General features: G+C 40.3%; 2 protein-coding genes across 10 annotated transcripts in view; both read left to right on the top strand.

Annotated features, from left to right (window-relative positions):
- DNA2 (DNA replication helicase/nuclease 2) overlaps window positions 1-11,914 on the top strand; it is a 47,288-nt gene extending 35,374 nt beyond the window's left edge. For both annotated transcript variants that reach the window (XM_064594716.1, XM_054508180.2), the window contains 7 exons: window positions 1,815-2,008; window positions 2,101-2,190; window positions 2,275-2,479; window positions 6,162-6,251; window positions 6,857-7,039; window positions 9,361-9,509; window positions 10,353-11,914. In XM_064594716.1, coding sequence (XP_064450786.1) covers window positions 1,815-2,008; window positions 2,101-2,190; window positions 2,275-2,479; window positions 6,162-6,251; window positions 6,857-7,039; window positions 9,361-9,509; window positions 10,353-10,419 — 978 coding nt within the window. In that variant the 3' untranslated portion in view covers window positions 10,420-11,914. The remainder of the gene's footprint in view (window positions 1-1,814; window positions 2,009-2,100; window positions 2,191-2,274; window positions 2,480-6,161; window positions 6,252-6,856; window positions 7,040-9,360; window positions 9,510-10,352) is intronic.
- A 4,306-nt stretch (window positions 11,915-16,220) lies between these two features.
- RUFY2 (RUN and FYVE domain containing 2) overlaps window positions 16,221-21,740 on the top strand; it is a 44,937-nt gene continuing 39,417 nt past the window's right edge. For 2 of the 8 annotated variants that reach the window (XR_010412458.1, XM_064594711.1), the window contains exons 1-2: window positions 16,527-16,879; window positions 18,420-18,593. Coding sequence is in view for 7 of the 8 variants with exons in the window: in XM_064594711.1 (XP_064450781.1) it covers window positions 16,675-16,879; window positions 18,420-18,593 (379 nt within the window). In the remaining variant the exon portion in view is untranslated. Of the gene's footprint in view, window positions 16,438-16,522; window positions 16,880-17,285; window positions 17,561-18,419; window positions 18,594-21,740 lie in introns of those variants that run through there. The other 6 variants (XM_064594712.1, XM_064594714.1, XM_064594715.1 and 3 more) reach the window with 6 other exon arrangements.

The following is a 21,740-nucleotide window of genomic DNA, read 5'->3' as shown; positions in this document are numbered from 1 at the left end:
GGAGTGGGGGAGGGAGAAGTAGCCTTCCCGCCGAGCAGGGAGCCCCATCCCAGGACCCTGGGATCATGACCTGAGCCAAAGACAGACGCTTAACCAACTGAGCCACCCAGGTGCCCCTATGTACTTTTTTAAAAGATTTTATTTATTTGACAGAGAACACAAGTAGAGGGAGAGGGAAAGGGAGAAACAGGCTCTCCGCTAAGCATGGAGCCCGACTCGGGACTTGATCCCAGGATGCTGGGATCATGACCTGAGCCAAAGACAGACGCTTAACCAACTGAGCCATCCAGGTGCCCCCCGCTTTTTTTTAAGTAGGCTCCACACTCAGGCTTGAACTGACAACCCTGAGATCAAAACCTGAACTGAGATCAACAGTCGGACACTCAACCAACTGAGCCACCCAGGTGCCCATGGTTATGTATATTTTATGATGAAACCTGAACATTTGCATTATGTTATTTAATACTTCTGTTTTAGCTGGCTTCCTCTGACACTAGTCTGATAGGGCAAGAGGGTACCCCACCTCATTACTGCTGGGTGGGAGTTGAAGTGTAAGTTCCCATTTGGCCTCTTAACGTAATGATTAGGGGCTCCTCATTACTGCTGGATAGGAGTGATAGTCTAGGTTCCCCACATGGTCTCCACTGACGTTGGGGGCTTATTATCATTCAGCAGGGATTAAAGTCCTGGCTCCCTACTTGGCCTTCTCTGTAATTGCCCCAGTAGGATATTGGAGTTCCTTTGCTGGCATCAACAGGGCGTAAGACTACAGTGTTTTCTGTGGTCTTTGGTTAGGGTAGAGTGGCTATTGTATACAAGATTTCTGTGTACTAGGCTTTCCTTTTCTGTTCCTTTGGCTTTTGTTTGAGCTTTCTTTGGTCTGTGCCCATTGGCATTCCTGAGTTGTTAAATTCTTTAGCTCCAAAGTTGGGATATATGAGGGCCAAAGAAAACCCAGGGAACAAACTACTGTTCCTCCCGTCCCAAGGTCCCTAGATGGTCTACCTTTTCTCCACCTTTCAGAGTTCTTATGTTTGTTTTATATATAATGTTTAGAGTTTTTAGTTGTACTTTGTGGGAGGAGTGAGGAAAAGTACTCCAGTTTACCAGAAGTGAAGTCCTGACTGACATTTAAAAATAAATTATTGGGGCCGCCTGAGTGGCTTAGTTGGTTAAGCGGCTGCTTTCGGCTGAGGTCATGATCCAGGGGTTCTGGGATTGAGCCCTGTGTCGGGCTCCCCTCCCCCACTCTCTCTCGTGCTCTCTCTCAAGTAAATAAATAAAATCTTTTAAAAAACAAAATTAATAATAATTAAATTATTGGGGTGCCTGGTTGGCTCAGTTGGAAGAGCATGTGACTCTTGTTTGAGCCCTACATTGGGTGTAGAGATTGCTTAAATAAATAAAAACTTAAAAAATAATTAACTTGTTTCCTCTTGAGTGTTTCAGATTTCCATTTGGAAATATCCAAATTTGAGCATTGTTAAGAGTGTCCAGAGAATTTACTTGATTTTTCAATTTGTAGTAAAAAGTTAAATTTTTTTTGCATACTATAAATGTTTCAGAATTAAATAATATTGGGGGATTCCTGTTGTTTGGGACAAAAATCTTTTTGAACTTTAAATTTAAAAAATGGCGGGGCACCTGGCTTGCTCATTTGGTAGAGCATGTGATTCTTGATCTTGGGGTTGTGAGTTCAAATGCCATATTGGGTGTAGAGATTAAAATCAATAAGTAAAATAAAATATGGGAAAAACAAGTTACATTTCTTGGATATGTTAGATAACCCATCTATTTTCTTTCTTTGTTCTTAGCGTATAGTTGCAACAACGTGTATGGGAATAAACCATCCAATATTTTCTCGTAAAACTTTTGATTTTTGTATTGTGGATGAAGCCTCTCAAATTAGCCAGCCAGTCTGCCTAGGGCCACTTTTTTTTTCTCGGAGATTTGTGTTGGTGGGGGATCATCAGCAGCTTCCTCCCCTGGTGCTAAATCGTGAAGCAAGGTAAGCAGACATTGAAATTTTAATTTTAAATTAGATTCTTCTTATGGGACCATGTCAGTGCACTGATAAGCCTGAATTTGATTTGTTGACAGAGCTCTTGGCATGAGTGAAAGCTTATTCAAGAGACTGGAGCAGAATAAGAATGCTGTTGTACAATTAACTGTGCAGTACAGAATGAACAGGTATTTGTGAGAGTGTCAGCTATGAATGATTTTCATGTTTATTTTCATCTACCAAAACTAAAATTATTTTTGTAATTGCCTTAGTAAAATTATGTCCTTAAGTAATAAACTGACATATGAAGGAAAGCTGGAGTGTGGATCAGACAAAGTGGCCAACGCAGTGGTCAGCCTACCTCACTTTAAAGATGTAAAGCTGGAACTGGAATTTTATGCTGATTATTCTGAAAATCCTTGGATGATTGGAGTATTTGAGCCAAACAATCCTGTTTGTTTTCTTAATACAGACAAGGTAAGAAAAAAAAAAACCTGAATATTTTCTGTTTTTTCTCCTTTTGTCCTGTTACTTAAATTCTTCAGTTTTTAATAGCAAATGCTTTAATAGAGCTCAGTTAAAACTAGCTCTTTTCTTTTCTTTTTTTAATTTTTTGACAGAGAGAGACAGTGAGAGAAGAAACACAAGTGGGGGAGTGGGAGAGGGAGAAGCAGGCTTCCTGCTGAGCAGGGAGCCTGATGCAGGGCTCGATCCCAGGACCCTGGGATCATGACCTGAGTCAAAGGCAGACGCTTAACAACTGAGCCACCCAGGTGCCCCAAAACTAGTGTATTTCTTATACTTCAACACAAAAGAATCTTTTCTTTCTATAGAGCTAGTATCTTTGTTTTTTTTTTATTATGTTATGTTAATCACCGTACATCACATCATTAGTTTTTGATGTAGTATTCCATGATTCATTGTTTGCGTATAACACCCAGTGCTCCATTCAATACATGCCCTCTTTAATACCCATCACCAGGCTAACCCATCCCCCCACCCCTCCTCCCCTCTAGAACCCTCAGTTTGTTTTTCAGAGTCCATAGTCTCTCATGGTTTGTCTCCCCCTCCGATTCCCCCCCTTCATTCTTCCCCTCCTGCTATCGTTGTCATCTTCTTTTTTTTAACATATAATGTATTGTTTGCTTCAGAGGTACAGATCTGTGATTCAACAGTCCTGCACACTTCACAGTGCTCACCATAGCACATACCCTCCCCCAATGTCCATCACCCAGCCACCCCATCCCTGCCACCCCCTACCACTCCAGCAACCCTCAGTTTGTTTCCTAAGATTAAGAATTCCTCATATCAGTGAGGTCATATGATACCTGTCTTTCTCTGACTGACTTATTTCTAGAGCCTTCTTTGGAAGGAGGTTTATTCTGGGGATTAATAGATGTGAGAATTGACTTTTGAAGTAGGAAAGCTAGAAAGTGAACTCAAGTGTATAATTATATTTCTTAGAAAAGCAATTGGCATTGATATTATCAAAGGGCTGGGTTTACAAATGGAGACTTTATTTACTAGAGCAGTTTTAGGTTCACAGCAAAATTGAGCCTGACAGTACAGATATTTATTACCTCCTGCCTCCACATATGCACATAAAGACCTTACAAACTTATCATTTAACAAAACTCTTCACAAGGACTTTAAATGACTTGGTTCTTATTTCTAGGAACTAAGAACGAAGTTTTGACCCTGTTATTTCTATAGTTTGTTTTATGTAGTGCTTCTCAGCATTGGTTTGGAAGTCTTTACATGACCAGAAAAAAAATAATGACCAGGGACGCCTGGTGTCTCAGTTGGTTAAGCATCTGTCTTTGGCTCAGGTCATGATCCCAGGGTCCTGGCTCTTAAGTCTCATGGGGCTCCCTGCTCAGTAGGGAGCCTGCTTCTCCCTCTGCCTGCCACTCCCCCGGCTAGGTGTGCATGTGTGCATGTGCTCGCTCTCTCTAGCAAATAAATAAAATCTTAAAAAAAAGTGACCAATTATATGTATGCGTATTACTGTAAAATAATTATATCTTTTGTTATTATGGTGGGTGGTTATTAAAAATAGGGCCCCACTTGCAGGGGCATCTGGCTGGCTTAGTTGGTAGAGCATGTGACTCTTGATCTCAGGGTCATGAATTCAAGACTGACGTTGGGCACAGAGTTTAGTTTAAAAATAAATAAATAGGGGGGCACCTGGGTGGCTCAGTCGTTGAGCGTCTGCCTTCGGCTCAGGTCATGATCCCAGGGTCCTGAGATCGAGCCCCACATCGGGCTCCCTGCCCAGCAGGAAGCCTGCTTCTCCCTCTCCCACTCCCCCTGCTTGTGTTCCCTCTCTCGCTGTGTCTCTCTCTGTCAAATAAATAAAATCTTTAAATAAATAAATAAATAAATAAATAAATAAATAGGGGCGCCTGGGTGGCTCAGGTGGTTAAGCAGGTGCCTTCAGCTCAGGTCGTGATCCCAGGGTCCTGGGATTGAATCCTGCATCGGGCTCCCTGCTCAGCTGAGATCCTGCTTCTCCCTTTCCCTCTGCCTGCTGCTCCCCCTGCTTGTGCTCTCTCTCTGTCAAATAAGTAAATGAAATCTTTAAAATAAATAAATAAATAAATAGGACCCACCCGATGTGCCATGATGGAATTTTCATTCTCTTGGATATTGCCCTTAGCATTTCAGGATCAAGGATTAACAAGTAGGGGCAGTTGGGCTCTGGGAAATTTTTTCAGTAAACTGACCTCACAAATGATTGCATTTAGAAACCTCAGTTCCAATTTATTACTTATAATTTACAATTATTTACCTCACCAATGAGCACTCAGATTCTTTGTTTTTGCTACTCAGGTTTCTTCTTTCTTAGCAACAGAATTCCAAATAAATTTTTTTTTTTTAAGATTTTTATTTATTTGGGTGCCTGAGTGGCTCAGTTGGTTAAGCTTCTGCCTTTGGCTCAGGTCATGATCCCAGGGTCCTGGGATCAAGTCCCACATCAGGCTCCCTGCTTGTCAGGGAGTCTGTGTCTCCCTCTACCCTTCCTCCCTGCATGTGCTCTCTTCTCTCCCTTTCATGCTCTCTCATGTGCTCTCTCTCATATAAATTAAAAAAAAAAGATTTATTTATTTGAGAGAGAGAGCACAAGTAGGCAGAGGAGCAGAGGGAGAGGGAGAAGGAGACTGTCTGTTGAGTGGGGAGTGACGCAGGGCTCAATCCCAGGACCCTGAGATCATGACCTGAGCCGAAGGCAGATGCTTAGCTGACTGAGCCACCTAGGTGCCCCCCAAATAAAAGGTATTAAAGATAATCAAAATTGGTTACTTGCCTGGCTCAATCAGTAGAGCGTGCAACTCTTGATCTCAGGGTTGTGAGTTCAAGTCCCATGTTGGGCATGGAGCCTACTTTAAAAAGTTAAAAATAAATAATAATAATAATCAGGACTACTTAAGGCTTATGTAGGAGCAAAATAGTCCTTAGAGAGTTTTACCAGGTATGCTAGAACCTGGGGAACTTTATCTGCTCCATTATTTGTATGAAAGGCAACAAGAAAACGGCAAGAACACATATAGTAGAGCCCGATCCAAGTTTGAATCCTACTGATGTGATTTACTGTGAGGCCTTGGGCAAGTTACTTATCTTTTCTGACCTTTGATACTTGTAAACTAGGGGATAACAAAGTAAAGTATGTCAAGCCCAGTGTGTGGTTGGCTCTTAGAAAGATTTTATTTTTTATTTTATTTTTTAAATTTAATTTTATCTTTTAAAAAGATTTTCTTTATTTATTTGACAGAGAGCAGGAGAGCACAGGCAGGGGGAGTGGCAGAGGGAGAGGAAGAAGCAGGCTCCTCGCTGAGCAGGGATGTGGGCTCGATCCCAGGACCCTGGGATTATGACCTGAGCCGAAGGCAGTCACTTAACAAACTGAGCCACCCAGATGCCCCTCTTAGAAAGATTTTAATCTGAACTGTAGGATGTTTAAGATGGGTTTCCTCTAGGTGGCTTTCTGAAAGGTGACTACTGTCATTCATTTTTGTTAATTCTTTTACCTTCAACATTTATTTATTTATTTCCTTGTACCTTCAACTTTTAAAATAAGTTTATTTTTCATTTGTGTCCACAAGGGTGTTCTCTTTGGCTACCTGTGTACTGACCATACTCAACTCTTTTTTCTATTTAGGTTCCAGCACCAGAACAAGTTGAAAAGGGTGGTGTGAGCAATATGACAGAAGCCAAGCTAATAGTTTTCCTGACCTCTATTTTTATTAAGGTAATTTAGAATTTAATTTTGATGGATAATAAATATTAAGATGAAGTATAATATAATGTTAGAATGCAAGGAACTTAAGACCTAGCATTAATCCTTGTTCATTAACATGAGAGGACTGAAGCCTGATTGCTTTTGTTCTATTTTCGGAAAATTGTCAAAGATGTAATTTTTTATAATGGCATTTTGGGTTTCCACTTAGGGTAATTTTTTGTAACATCAGATAATTCTGATTGTGTCAATATAGGGTTGAATCAGTGTGATTGGGGATTGGAAACTTCAGTGGAAGGGATCGTAGAAAGTGTAATGTATTTCTTTGTGCTTTTTTTCCCCCCTATGGCAGCACTGTTCTAGTGGCATGCAAACCATTATTCTGTCATTAATCTATAGAAATCAAGGGAGCAGTGTCTGAGGAAATTATTAAATCTCAGGAAATATGGATTTAGATTTAGAGCAAATTTAGTAATTGTATTTACTCCTTGCAATAAGACAATCTGTTGTAAACATTAATCAGGCACATTAGGTAAACATGTAATTTAATAAATTTAGTAAAGCTTAAATAACAAAAATCAGGATTTTCATTTTCATTGTGTTTCTTTTCTGTTTAGGCTGGATGTAAACCCTCTGATATTGGTATCATTGCACCCTACAGGCAGCAGTTAAAGATCATCAATGATTTACTGTTCCATTCTTCTATCAGGATGGTCGAAGTTAACACTGTAGACAAATACCAAGGAAGAGACAAAAGTATCATTCTGGTATCTTTTGTTAGAAGTAATAAAGATGGACCTGTGAGTTCATTGTATTTTCTGCTGATTTGTTTGGGACTTTTTTTCTTTTCTTTTTTTTTTAGGTTGTGGTAAAAACCCCACATAATATAAAATTTAAAATCATCACTGTTTTTAAATGTACAATTCAGTGTTGTGCAGCAGATCTCTGGTACTTTTTCATTTTGCAAAACTGAAGCTCTGTACCCACGAATAACAACCCTCCAGTTCCCTCTCCCTCCAGGCCCTGGCAATCACCATTCTGCTTTCTGTCTTTGAATTTGATTACCATAGTTATCTCATATAAGTGGAATTATACAGTATTTGTTCTTTTGGGGTTTTTGTTTCTTTTTTTAAGATTTTATTTGTTTGAGACAGAGAGAGTGCGCTTGAGCACAAGTGGTGGGGAGGGGCAGAGTGAGAGGGAGAAGCAGGCTCCCCACTGAGCAAGGAGCCTGATGTGGGGGCTGAATCCCAGGATCCCAAGATCATGACCTGAGCCAAAGGCAGACGCTTAACCAACTGAGCCACCTAGGCGCCCCAGTATTTGTCCTTTTGTAATTGGCTTATTTCATATAGCATGGTGTCCTCGAGGTTCATCCATATTGTATTATGTATCAGAATTTTGTTCCTTTTTAAGGCTGAATAATATTCCATTGCATGTATATGGCATATTTTGTTTATTCATCCATCAGTGGACATTTGGTTTGCTTCCACCTTTTGGCTGTTGTGTTAGGGGCATTTTAAGCATAGACTCTTCCTTAGATATACTTTTAATTTTATATATAATTCCAGGTTTTGTGTTTTGCATGTTTACCTCCTTTTCATTCATTTTTCATGATTATGTGATACCTTCATATGGTTGTAAAGATACAGTAAGAAGTCTCCTTTCTAACCGGTTCCTCTTCTACTCAGTTCTTACCCTTACAGATAATCACAATTTGGTGTTTTTTATTTAATTCCAGTATCATTAATATACAGTGTTATAATTTCAGGTATAAGATACAGTGATTCAAAAATCCCATACTTTACTCAGTGCTCATCATGATAAATGTACTCTAAATCCCCTTCACCAATTTCACCCCCAGCGCCCCCCCGCCCAACTTCCCTCTGGTAACTGTCAGTTTGTTCTCTATAGTTAAGAGTCCTTTTTTTGGTTTGTCTTTTTTCTTTGTTCATTTGTTTTGTTTCTTAAATTCCATGAGTGAAATTATATGGTATTTGTCTTTCTTTGACTTATTTCACTTAGCATTACACCCTTTAGATCCTTCCATGTTGTGCAAATGGCAAGATTTCATTCTTTTTTATGCTGAGTATTTTTCCATTTTATATATATATCACATCTTCTTTATTCATCTGTGGTTGGACACTTGGGCTGCTTCCATAATTTGGCTATTGTAAATAATGCTACAATAGAGGTGTGTACATCCTTTTGAATTAATGTTTTCGTATTCTTTGGGTAAACACCCAGTAGTGGAATTTCTGGATCATATGGTAGTTCTATTTTTAATTTTTTGAGGAACTCCATTACTGTTTTCCACAGTGGCTGCACCAGTTTGCATTTCCCCAACAATGCATGAGGGGTCCATTTTCTCCACATCTTTGTCAATGCTTGTTTCTTGGGTTTTTGATTTTAGCCATTCTGACAGGTGTGAGGTAGTAGCTCATTATGGGTTTGATTTGCATTTCCTTGATGATTAATTATTTTTTCATGTATGTCTTCTTTGGAGAAATGTCTGTTCATGTCTTCTGCCCATTGTTTAATTGGATTATTTGGGTTTTTTGGTTTTGAGTTGTATACAATTTGTGGGTTTTTTTTTTTTTCCTGGGTAACCTCTAATTCCTTTCCTTTAGGCATATACAAACAGATATGAATCAGTATTCATATTTCCCTTTTTTTTACACAGAAGGTAATATATACGCTCTAATGGACTCTGCTTTTTTCACTTAAATAGCTTGGAGATCTCTCCATGTCAATACACAGATTTCATTGTGTTCTTACAGTTGCATAGTGTACATAGGTGTCATGGTATATTTAACCACTCCCCTGAGTCTAAGGCTATTACAAGTTTTCATTACTGTTACCAATAATGCTACAGTGAGTGGAGATAGATAGCTCCATTTCCTTAAATTATGGCTTGGAAATTGCACCCAAGATAAAATATTTGGAAGTTGGCATTGTGCGCAAGTTTTTCCAACTGTCTAAAGAATTTTAAATGTGTCAATGAATCTTCTTTGGAATATATGCTTAAAGTAGGGAAATAGTTCACAACAAACTGTGTTCTTTGCTAGAACAAACTTAAATGTCTGAGAAAACTCAAATAATTGAAAATTATTTCTTTCAGCTTGGTGAACTCCTGAAAGATTGGCGGCGTCTTAATGTTGCTATAACCAGAGCCAAACATAAACTGATTCTCCTAGGATGTGTGCCCTCACTGAACCGCTATCCTCCTTTGGGGAAGTTACTTGATCATCTAAACTCGGAAAAATTAATATCCTTTTTGTTTTGTATATGGCCACATCTGTGCTATTGTGAATATTTATGTATTTATATAAATTAAAACTTAATGTTTTGTGTTTTCCATGGGCACATTTCAAAGACCTGATTCTACAAAGGAAAAAGAGAAAATAATTCACAGGAACTAATTTTTTTTTTTAAAGATTTTATTTATTTATTTGACAGAGAGAGAGACAGCGAGAGAGGGAACACAAGCAGGGAGAGTGGGAGAGGGAGAATCAGGATTCCCACTGAGCAGAGAGCCCAATGCGGGGCTCCTTCCCAGAACCCTGGGATCATGACCTGAGCCAAAGGCAGAGGGTTAACAACTGAACCACCCAGGCTCCCCTCACAGGAAGTAATTTTAAGCAAAAAGTGAAATAATGAAGGTGATGGAGAAGGATAGTTTGTGAAGTGAGAAAGGAGATGAAAAGGGACTTGGTTTGCTATCCTAGGGCAGGGTACATGTTTCCTAGAACACATCTAGGAAAAGTGGTTACCCCTTTTGGTTCTTCTCACCCTAATTTATAACCCCCCCTTTTTAAAATCTAGGACAAAGCATTAAAATTTAAAAAAAATTGAGAGAATTATAAATTGGAGAATTATTCCTTGTCATAATTGTAGATTATGACTAAAATAAATCATCTTTAAAAATGTTATATGAAGATCTTAGGCTAAGATATATAAACCTTATTGTTTAAGTACATTATTATCCATAGAATGCCATAAAAAATTTTTCAGCAGTCCTATAAACCAAATTACAAAATGTTAAATAGTGTCATGGATGTTTTTGTGCAATTCCATTTTTTGTGAAGTATACTTTCCTTAATTTATGTACATCATGGATCTTCCATCAGAGGAACACGAAAGTCTTTGTCATGTATTGGGTGATTTTCAAAGAAGATAAAGCACTGTTTTCTTTGATTTCTCATACTGGCATATGAGAGCTCCTCTAAATATTACCTGTTATTTGCAATTTGGATGTGCTATGAAAGCAGTGCCTGGTTAGATTGTGAAGATGACTTTTATCCCAAGGGTATGAAATGGTGTAAATGTACTTTGTTGAGAGTTCCAGTTTTTTGTTTTCTTTATTTATTTTTTTGGTATAGTCTTGTTAAAGTTCTATCATTGTGTAAAATGTAACACACTATTAATTTTTTCAGTTTTTCCAAAACTGAAAAGTCTAAGTTTTGTAGGTACTATCAATGTGTTTTTGTGTGACCTAGAAAGAGTTTGATAAATTTTTACCAGCTTTAGTAATAGATTAACTTTTGGATCTGAGAAACTTTAAGTCTAAAATTTCAATACTGATTTGATTTTGTAGATTTCTGTCATATTTTGTTTATTTAAGAGATTAGGTAAAGAAAATTCATTTGTTTTTTCACTTAAGCACAATCTTGTGATGATGAGAACACAAGTGTGATTCTTTTCTGTGTTTTGTGGTCTGTGATCCAAGGCCATTTTGCTGGGTTTTTCTCCTGACTGTTGCATTTTGGTATAAGGTACATTTTCACTTTAAACCTAGGCTTTTAGGGACGCCTGAGTGGGTCAGTCATTGGGCATCTGCCTTCGGCTCAGGTCATGATCCCAGGGTCCTGGGATCGAGCCCCGCATCGGGCTCCCTGCTCTGCCGGAGGCCTGCTTCTCCCTCTCCCACTCCCTCTGCTTGTGTTCCCTCTTTCGCTGTGTCTCTCTGTCAAATAAATAAATAAAATCTTTAAAAAAATAAAAAATAAACCTAGGCTTTTAAAGTATTACTTATAAATTAATTATTTCCAATTAATTTCTGATTCCCCTTTCTTGTTATTTTTAGTATTCAGTATTCTACAGATTTTGATATAAAATGATATGAAAATAATTTTTTTTTTTTTAGTTTTTTTAAATTGATGACAAAAAGGTATATCCCTATTTTTTTTTTTAAGATTTTATTTATTTATTTGACAGAGAGAGAGACAGTGAGAGAGGGAACACAAGCAGGGGTAGTGGGAGAGGGAGAAGCAGGCTTCCCACTGAGCCCGGAGCCTGTAACGGGACTTGATCCCAGGACCTTGGGACCAGGACTGGAGCCGAGGCAGATGCTTAACGACTGAGCCACCCAGGTGCCCCAGTATATCCCTATTTTCACCTATTGTTCATATGCCCCATTTGTTTTGAGACACTACTCAGTTGTCTCAATTTTTTTGAATAAAGATATTTTGTAAATCAGAATTACCTCAAAGTGCTTAGTTAAGTATATAGTGACCAATTTTAACCTCAATGTATCCATCTTCGTTTGGGGGGCAGATATCTCTTTCTCTCAAAGTTGTTTTTTCTTTTTTTAAATGAATGTGAAATATGTTAAAATTGTTGTTTCTACCTCATGTTTTTTAAAAATTACTTGCAGTTTTTTATTAAATAAATCATTTTCTATTACGCCTTTGTGTGTCAGTTATTAATCTTGAATAATAAGTTCAGGGTTGTCCAGCATTTTTTCAAGTAGTAAAAAGTCAAATGTTGATAATGTTCTAAAGCTGCATGTAAGTACTATTATAATAGCATAAAAATGAAAATCTTTTTTTTGGCAAGGAAAAAATCTGAAAAGGCTTTTTGGAGAAGGTAACATATTAAAGTCTGGTAAAGACTAGGTAGAATTGCATAAATTGTAATGGAGGAACAGACAAATCTAGATAGAGGGGACAACAAATGGGAAAAGGAAAAGACATGTACAGGGAACAGCAAAAATAATTTAGCATAGTTACAGGAAATACGCAAGGAAGTATGAGAGGCCATGGGTTACAAACCATGGTTCCCAACCTATTACTGGCACATGAAAGCAATTTTAATAGGTTGCAACAAGCTTTGTTTTCAATGGAATAGAGAAAAATATTAGGGTGTATCACATGTAAAAAATACACAAAAGTAGAATAAAATAGTGAACTCCTATATACCCATCACCCATATTCAATAGGTAGAAGATTTTGCTGCAGTTGTTTTCTCAACATCTGTTTTTTTCCTTTGCTGAGATGTTTCAAAGCAAACTCTAGTTATCATTTAATTTCACCGTTATATTTCAGTATGTGATGAGCTTTTAAAAAATTGGTTTTTTTTTAAGATTTTATTTATTCATTCGAGATACAGAGAGAGAGAGAGCGCATGAGCAGGGGGATAAGCAGGGGGAGATGGAGAAGCAGGCTCCCCGCTGAGCCAGGAGCCAGACATGGGGCTCGATCCCAGGACCCTGGGATCATGACCTGAACTGAAGGCAGATGCTTAACCATCTGAGCCACCCAGGCGCCCCCAAAAATAGTATTTTTGTTACATGATGATACTAGTAAGTTTAAAAACCTAGATTGTTAGCTTTAGTAAATTCAGGGCTCAGAATAGATTAATATTCTACTTTAACCCTGTTCATTTAGTTTAAACATAGGCACTAAATTCCAATTCTGTTCAACATAAGGAGACTGGAGTATCCAGCAAATGTATATTTTGGAATTTAAGAATATCTACCTCAAAGGGAGAATTTATTTATTTGCTTGCTTGCTTTAAATAAAACTGGTTTATTGATGAGTTAAATTTCTTTCCTACTTTTTACCTATGAAGTCACTGGGGGAAAAGCAATCTAGGAAATAAAGCTCTTTTCCTTTGTTCCTGGTTCTATAAAGTAAATATATACTTAATTTTATTTGCTTCTTTAAATGTACGTAAAATACAAATACTTCCTTTTTTACCCATCATTTGGAGAAGAAAAATGAACAAGTCAGTCATATTTCAATGTTTAATAGCAAGATGGAAGGGGTTAAACATGCAATGAATTTTAGACTCCTTGAAACACTAAAAACCTACATTTTGAGATTATGGAAATCGACGCTACTTTTGTATTGGTTCAAATTCTGGTTCTGTCATTTAGTTTTTCTGAAGTCATTTGACCTTTCAGAGGCTAGTTTAATCTGCAAAGTGGAGACAATTCCATCCTCATGGGGTGATTTTTGAAAATGAAAAGACTTTGGCCTAGGAACTGATATATAATTACATGCTCACTGATACTAGAGGGAATATGGAAATCAGTGGTGAGAGGATAATGGGATAGTTGGCTATACTTGTAGAAAAAATGAAGTTTGATCCTGTTCCACACCATTCACTAAAATCCAGTCTGGGTGCAATAACAGGCCTAAATATGAAAGATATAGCTTGTAACTTTTTTTTTTTAAGATTTTATTTACTGCCCCTGAAACAAATAATATATGTTAAATAAAAAATTTTTTTAAAAATTTACTTATTTTTAGAGAGAGAGACCATGAGAGGGGGAGGGCAGAGGGAGAGGGAAAGGGAGAGAATCTCCATAGACTCCCTGCTGAGCGTGGGAGCCCAACAACAGGGTGCTCCATTTCATGACCCTGAGATCATGACCTGAGCCAAAATCAAGAGTCGGACGCTCAACCTACTGAGCCACCCAGGCATCCCGCCCATAAATTTAAAGAAAGGCAGACTTTATTTTCAGTTATTCTATTCTTAATTATATGCTCTAATGACTCTTGGACATTGGCATAAGGATATATATACAACTTTGAAACACCCCAAACACCCCAACCTGGAACTTCTCTTGGACATGGATGATCTTAACAAAAGAAACAAGTAATTTATGGTGTTATTCCATTTGTGAAAAGTTTATAAACAGACAAAAATAAATTACATGGTTTAGGGGCACATCTTGCAAGGCAGAAAACAGAAAAGCAAGGAAACGATTCTCATAAAAGCCAGAATGGTATTTACCTCAAGGGGGATGGTGAGTAGTGGCTAGGGGTAATTCCCAAGGACGATGGCTCCATCCTGTGCTCAGTTTATCTGGTGGTGGTCACCCAGCTGTTCACTTTATAATGATTCTTTAAACTGTATGTAGAGAGCAAGATGGAGTCATTTATGTCAAGCAAGGGCCCATGTCAAGCAATGACGCAAACACTTAAGGGTACTGCATTAATCAGATACCCACACCAAGACCAACACCAGCTGACGGTACCCCAGAATTGATAACAAGCTGAAGCAGAGGAGCTCTGCAGGGGCCTAAGACTGATTAAATCCTTTTTTAAAAAGGGAGGTTTTTGTTTTTGTTTTTGTTTTTTACAGGCCAGCAGGTTTATTCTTTTTAAAATTTTGTTAAATTTATTTTTTTTAAAGATTTTATTTATTTATTTGACAGAGAGAGACACAGCGAGAGATGGAATACAAGCAGGGGGAGTGGGAGAGGGAGAAGCAGGCTCCCCGCTGAGCAGAGAGCCGGATGCGGGGCTCCATCCCAGGACCTGGGGACCAGGACCCAAGCCGAAGGCAGACGCCTAACGACTGAGCCACCCAGGCGCCTCTGATCTGCCCCGAAATTTTGTTAAATTTAAATTAAAAAATTTTTTTATTATGTTCAGTTAGCCAACATATAGTACATCATTAGTTAAAAAGGGAGGTTTTTTTTTTAGCAAACTGTCATACTCCTCAGACACCCTCTATGTCTAACCGCTTAAAAAAGGCAGCCGCTGGGGCGCCTGGGTGGCTCAGTCGGTTAAGCAGGTCTGCCTTAGGCTTGGGTCATGATCCCTGGATCCTGGGATCGAGCCCTTCCTCCAGCTCCCTGCTCAATGGGGAGCCTGCTTCTCCCTGTCCCTCTGCCTGCCTCTCCCCCTGTTTGTGCGCTCGCTCTTTCTGTCAAATAAAATAAAATATTAAAAAAAATAAAAAGGTAGCTACGGCTGAAGGCTCTGCTTAATTGATTAGAACAGAACTTAATAAGCAGTAAGTGCCTGGAGGTGGCCCTGACAAGACGAGGCCTTATCTCAGCTGGGCACACACAGACTAACCTGTTTGGTTCCTTAACTTCCTACTCCCTGTTATCTTTTGTTGTGTGGCTTGTGTTCTGCTTTGTGTGCCTAGGAAGAAGCCACGTTAATCACATGGTGAAATGTCATTGAGTTTGAAATCCTGAACTTGCTTTATAATTACGTTAACCTTGCCTTGTGACTGAATAAAGCTGACATTGTGGAGAGGAGACTCGTGCGGGCACCTTCATAGCCTGCTCATTACGGTTTGTTTTATACTTTTCTCTCCATGTATCATTATCTCACAGTAAAGAAAATTAAAAAACCAAAAGAGGTAAAGAAACATAAAACTATACTGGCCGAGGTGATGAAGAGAAAAAGAGCCGAAATATCTCGGTCTTTCTAGCTGAGCCACTGTCTTAACAATTGCTAATCTAACTACGTAATAGCTTACTTTCCCCAAACTGATACAGCTTAACCTAGTGTCATCTGACCACGAGGGTTCTTCTTCCTCCCCGAAATGAGAAAAGGCTAACTTTATCTCTACAGGTCTGCCCCTTGATAAGTGCGGCCCTTCCCACTGCCCGTGCATTTACTGGTTTAAATGCCGTGCTTGGGCTGCCTAGTTGCAGCAGAGGTCTGCCCCCTGTTAATTGCTTCGGGTCTTCTAAATTCCTTTGCTCCCCCAAGACCTTGTGAGGCGTGAAGGGAAGCGGTCAGGTGTATCAGATGAACCCCGCCGCCGCGTGGACGAAAACGTTTGCACGTGGCTCGCACCCCTTGGCAAAGCAGCCCCAGCGCCCTGGCGAAGCCCCCGGGGGAGAGGTCGGTAGTCCGACCAGGGCCGGGCCTCCGGCTCCGCACACGCGAGGTCTCCTTCACGCTCCTCTTCCTTCTCCTTCCGGTCCGGCTGGACGCGAGGAGGCCCGGCGAGGGCGGGTTTCTCTCCCGCCGGTGGCAGGCCGCGCGGCCCCCCGCCCCACTCGCGGCGCCGCGGGACCGCCCGGGCGTCCTCCCGCCGCCGGGAGCGCTGTGGGCCGCGGCGGGCCGGGTGGCAGACGCCGTGGCGGCCGCCGCGCGCCTGAAGGGAGCTGCTGGCGGGGCCCAGGGCGTCCCCGCCCGAGACCGCGCCGCCGCCGCCATGGGTAAGGGGAGCGGACCGAGAGCGGACGCCCCGCTCTCCGTCCGAGGCTGAAGGCCGCGGCCGGGCGAGGACTGCTGGTGGTGGGCACCGAGGGCTCGGGCAGCAACTGGAGCCCGAACCCGAACCCGGGCCTGGGGCTGGGCGGGGGCAGCGGGTGGCTCGGGGGCGCCCGGGGTCGCCATGGCAACGCGCGGCCGCCCCCCGTTCCTTCAGGTCCCCGCCCCGGTTCTAGGGCCTAATGGCCGAGGGCTCGCGGTCCGACGGCTTCCAAGGAGCGAGGACAGGGCCGCCCGGGGGGCCGCTCCCAGACCGGTGGAACAGTCGGGGATGGGCGATGACTTTTCAGGTTTGGGGGTGGCGGAGGGAAGACGCGTCTCCGGTTTTGGCCTGGGTGCCCGACGCCGAGGGCGGGAGAGGTGCAGCGATGCCGCGCAGGACCCCGGGTGAGCCCTCCGCGGGGGTCCTTGGGCGCCCCGAGCCCTTTGGGCAGCCTTGCTGCGGGGAGGAAGGGAGGCAGAGAGGGGGCTCCAGGCCCGGGCGAGATGCGGGGACTGGCCGTTGGCCTTGTTGGGGCTGCGACCCGCAGGACACATCTGCGAGCCCGGGCGGGGCGCGGCCGGCGTGTAAACGCTCCTGGGGCGAGGAAGCTGCCGGCCCCCAGCACGGACCCGCCTCGGAACAGCTGCAGATGCGCCCTTTGTCTGCTTGTCGCATCGCAAGTCGCGTATCGTAATGGGCACTGGAGGATTGGTACAGATTATGAAACATCAAGTGGCTCCCCCCGCCCCCGAAAAAAAGAGGGAATCATACGACGATGCAGATTTGAAGGAATGATGTGTGTGCAGATTTTCTACCAGCTAGCTTGGTGATAGAGATTGTGGCTGTTTGCGTTTTTAGTTGCTTAGGATTCCGTGTCAGTCTTCGCGCTTAGCTATCAGCTCAGAACTCGCATACTAGATAATTGGGAACCCTGGACTTTGTTCAGTGAAGGAAAAACAGACACTTGGTTCACTTGGACTAGTAAATTTGCCAGAGATTATGAAACGTTATACTAAGTGCTTCATTTTTCTGCACTTCATTTTGTCATCTGTTTGCTGAAAATATTCCTGCCAGTCACAGCAATGGTGAGAATATGTGGGAACAGTGGCGAGAATATGCGGGAACATCTGAATTTCTAAGTTAACTAAGGATGGAATTTGTGGGAAAGAAAAAAATAGCTTTTTGTGAATTGAAAGTATCAATTACTAATCAGTTTTTCTTTTTTTTTAAGTGCATCTATTAACTTAGTTTTTGACTGAATCAGCTGGGTGGGCAAGGAACTTAAATGAGAAACAGGACTGCTTTTATTTCCTCTGGGAAAATAAAGGAGTTATGCAATACAGAATTACAGTTGCAATGAGAAAACAAGATGGAAAGAGGTTAAAATGAGTCAAAGAATTGAATGGCTTCTCCTGTATTCCTTTATTTGTCGGTGTGTTTTAACCCATCATGTTTATGGATGATACTGTAATCTTGGAATTGTAACCACCTTTTATTGCCAGTTTATTCTGAACGTTTTTTGCCTTAAGATTCATCCTTGGACCGTGCCTGCTGTCCACCTTTTGCACGAGACTCTTAAATATGTTGTTTATTACTCCAATTTTATCTCCACAAAAAGTAAAACAAAAACAAAAACAAAAACAAAAACCTCGTTCTCTCTGAAGACGTACCACAAAAGTAAAATAAATACCAGAAAATAACCAAGTTGCAAGATTTTGAGAATAATTCATAAACTTTGTCTGGGGTGGGCATGGTAGTGTTCTGTGGTATGTGTGAGAGAGACATAAAGAGAAGTTACCTAGGGGTGTGGATTAGTTAGGGAGACTAATTTGTCAACCAAGGAAAAACAAACCATTGTTGTTTTTATAGGGGAATGAAAGGGTTTGTGTATTTTTCAATGTCATGTCTTGCAAATGATGTTGGACTCCTTTCTTGTGCTTTCAGCTACAAAAGACCCCACAGCTGTAGAGAGAGCAAACTTGTTAAACATGGCTAAATTGAGTATCAAAGGACTCATTGAATCTGCTCTAAGCTTTGGCCGCACTTTGGATTCTGACTATCCCCCCTTGCAGCAGTTCTTTGTTGTTATGGAACATTGTCTGAAACACGGTCTTAAAGGTATCCTGAGATTTTAAAAAAACTAATTAAGTTTAGAATCCCACTATTTCCGTCTTAAACATCCTTGAAAATGTGATATTTGTTGAGACCATAATTATTGTTGCTTTACATTTAAAATTACTGGGTGGGTTGGCTTGGGGAGAGAATAGCCTACTGCTTTATGTTTTCTAATAAGTTGTCTTCAGAGAATACCTAGTTAGTGTTTCGTAAAAACATTTGATTTTTCATTTTTTCTCAATATAATCTGATTTCTATTTTCTAGGACAGTTAGAGTTATTTAAAAATTTTTAAGCTTAGTGATTCCAATATGAAGTCTTATTACTAGTTTGAGCCCTATTGAACAAATACATTAAAATAATTGTTGAAATATAAACCTCATTGGCACTGGAACGTATCTAGAAAGACTGTCTTTCAGATTGGATTATTGTAGAAATGTAAGTGCTCCCTGGGAATGATGATAATACTGGATATTTTCTTCTACACAGTTGGCACTGATTTATCATTTCATGTAAAATGTTTATGTTAGATTTAGTTATTTAATATACATTGTATAATAACTGTTTTTTTTTTTAAAGATTTTATTTTTCTGACAGAGACACAGCGAGAGAGGGAACACAAGCAGGGGGAGTGGGAGAGGGAGAGAGAGAAGCAGGCTTCCCGCTGAGCAGGGAGCCCGAAGGAGGGCTCGATCCCAGGACACTGGGATCATGATCTGAGCCGAAGGCAGACACTTAACGACTGAGCCACCCAGGCGCCCCTATAATAACTGTTCTTTTACTTATTGTAAAAACAGTTGTTAGTTTTGGTGTCTACTTCCTTTGATCAGCTGTGTGGAGGGCTATGTAAGAGTTTATTTTATTTTAAAGATTTTATTTAATTATTTGAGAGAGAGAGAGAGAGAGCCCAAGAGGGGGTAGGGTCAGAGGGAGAAGCAGACTCCCTGCTGAGCAGGGAGCCCGAGTAGGACTGGGACTCCGGGATCATGACCTGAGCTGAAGGCAGTCGCTTAACCAACTGAGCCACCCAGGCGCCCCTATGTAAGAGTTTATACTAAAGTGACTGTTCTAAAGCTAAAAGAAGCTTGGTTCCTTGTGGGTATACTAGGAACATGGGTAAGTTGGGAAGGCCCAGAAGTTCTGACTAAGGTACATGAAAGTGGGAGTAAATGTAAACAGCACAAAACATAAACATGGTTTTAATAAAATGTACTTCAAATTTTAATAAAAGGTACTGCCAAAGGAGCCTTGGCATCAAAGTTTGAGAAACCCTATGTGATGTTATTAAAGTACTCTTCTTTTTTTTAAATTAAAATTTTTTATTGAGATATAATTAACATATTAGTTTCAGGTACACAACATAATGATTTGATATTTTTATGTATTGCAAAATGATCAGCACAATAAGTCTAGTTGATATCCATCACTGTACATAGTTAAAAATTTTTTTCTTATGAACTTTTAAGATTTACTCTCCTAGCAACTTTCAGATATACAACAGTATTATTAACTGTAGTCCTCATGCTGTACATTACATCCTTATGACTTATTTATTTGATATCTGGAAGTTTATACCCTTTGACCGCCTTTACCCATTTCCTCTTGCCCGCACCCTCTGCCAGTCATCAGTCTGTTCTCTGTATTTGCGTCTGGGTTTTGTTTTGTTTTTATTTTTATTTTTATTTTTTTTAAGATTTTATTTATTTGACGGAGAGATACATAGAGAGGGAACACAAGCAGTGGGAGAGGGAGGAGCAGGCTTCCCGCCGGGCAGGAAGCCCTATGTGGGGCTCGATCCCAGGACCCTGGGATCATGACCTGAGCTGAAGGCAAAGGCTAACTGGAGCCACCCAGGCACCCCTTGTTTTGTGTTTTTAGATTCCACTATTTCTTTGAAGACAAAGTAATTTTTAAAAAATTATATAATAGTGAAATCTACTCTCTTTGTACATGAATCAAACAACATAGAAGCACCTAGAGCAAAAACCATTTCCTTCATTCTCTTCCATTCATTTCCCTAAAGGGAATCCTTGTCATTCTTCTCTTTTCCATTTTTTTTTCTTTTACTCAGCATAGAATTATGCTATAAGTATTATTATTCTGTGACTTTGTTTAAAATTGATATGGTTTGGAGGTTTTTCCATTTATATAGAGGCTTTATCACATTTTTAATGACTGTAAAATTTCATAGTATATGTATACCAAAACTTACTTAACTGCCCTCCTCTTAATGTACCCTTAGGTTGTTTCCAGTTAAACACATTAAAATTGTGCTGTTTGTATACTTGTTCTTTAGGATAGGATTCTTAGGAGTAGAATTACTGGGTCAAAGGATATAGGCAACTGGCCTCTATGAAGGCTTCATGGATTTATCAAACATCAGTGGATGTTAGTGTTTGTTTCCCCACATTTTTGCCTGCTCTTGATATTATCAGTTTCTGCTTCTTTCAGTACACCAGGAACTCACCAGTCTGATCTAACAACCTTAAGGGTTTTCTGGTTTTAGTTTTAGTTTTTTTTTTTAATTTTTAAAAACATTTAGGGGTGCCTGGGTGGCTCAGTCATTAAACATCTGCCTTTGGCTCAGGTCATGATCCCAGGGTCCTGGGATCGAGCCTCGCGTTGGGCTCCCTGCTCTGCGGGAGGCCTGCTTCTCCCTCTCCCACTCCCCCTGCTTGTGTTCTCTCTCTCGCTGCGTCTCTCTGTCAAATAAATTAAAACACACACACACACACACACACACACACATTTAAACATTTTTTTTAATTTTAATAACACCTTGAGTTTTAGTTTGCTTTTTGAAAAACTTTTTATCTTTGTTTTCCCTTAGGCTGCAGAAATGGAATTTGCTAAATGATGGCCAAACAGTTAAATTTTAAGCTCTTCCCTGAGTTTAAAATTCCTTTGCTTGACAAAATATCATGAGGCATGTCCTAACAGTCATATCATAGGCTTGTCTTGATGAATCATTATGAAGCTCCTTTGTGCTGATTTTTTTATCCCCCAAGGAAAAATTGCCTATCTTGGTGATTGTCCTTGGGTGGTGCGTATGATAGGCGCCCTTGATCTGCAGGAGATCTGGTCAGGATTAAGAAAGAAATGTATAGTGATTTCATGGTTTTCTATCACCTGATTCTCAGTATAAAATAAG

The sequence above is a fragment of the Mirounga angustirostris genome, unplaced genomic scaffold, assembly GCF_029215605.1.
Source record: "Mirounga angustirostris isolate CCGP_5_RB_7025 unplaced genomic scaffold, mMirAng1.0.hap1 SCAF_6, whole genome shotgun sequence".
Lineage (NCBI taxonomy): Eukaryota > Metazoa > Chordata > Mammalia > Carnivora > Phocidae > Mirounga > Mirounga angustirostris.
Note: the sequence above shows the minus strand (reverse complement) of the source record. Positions and strands in the feature narration are given on the sequence as shown.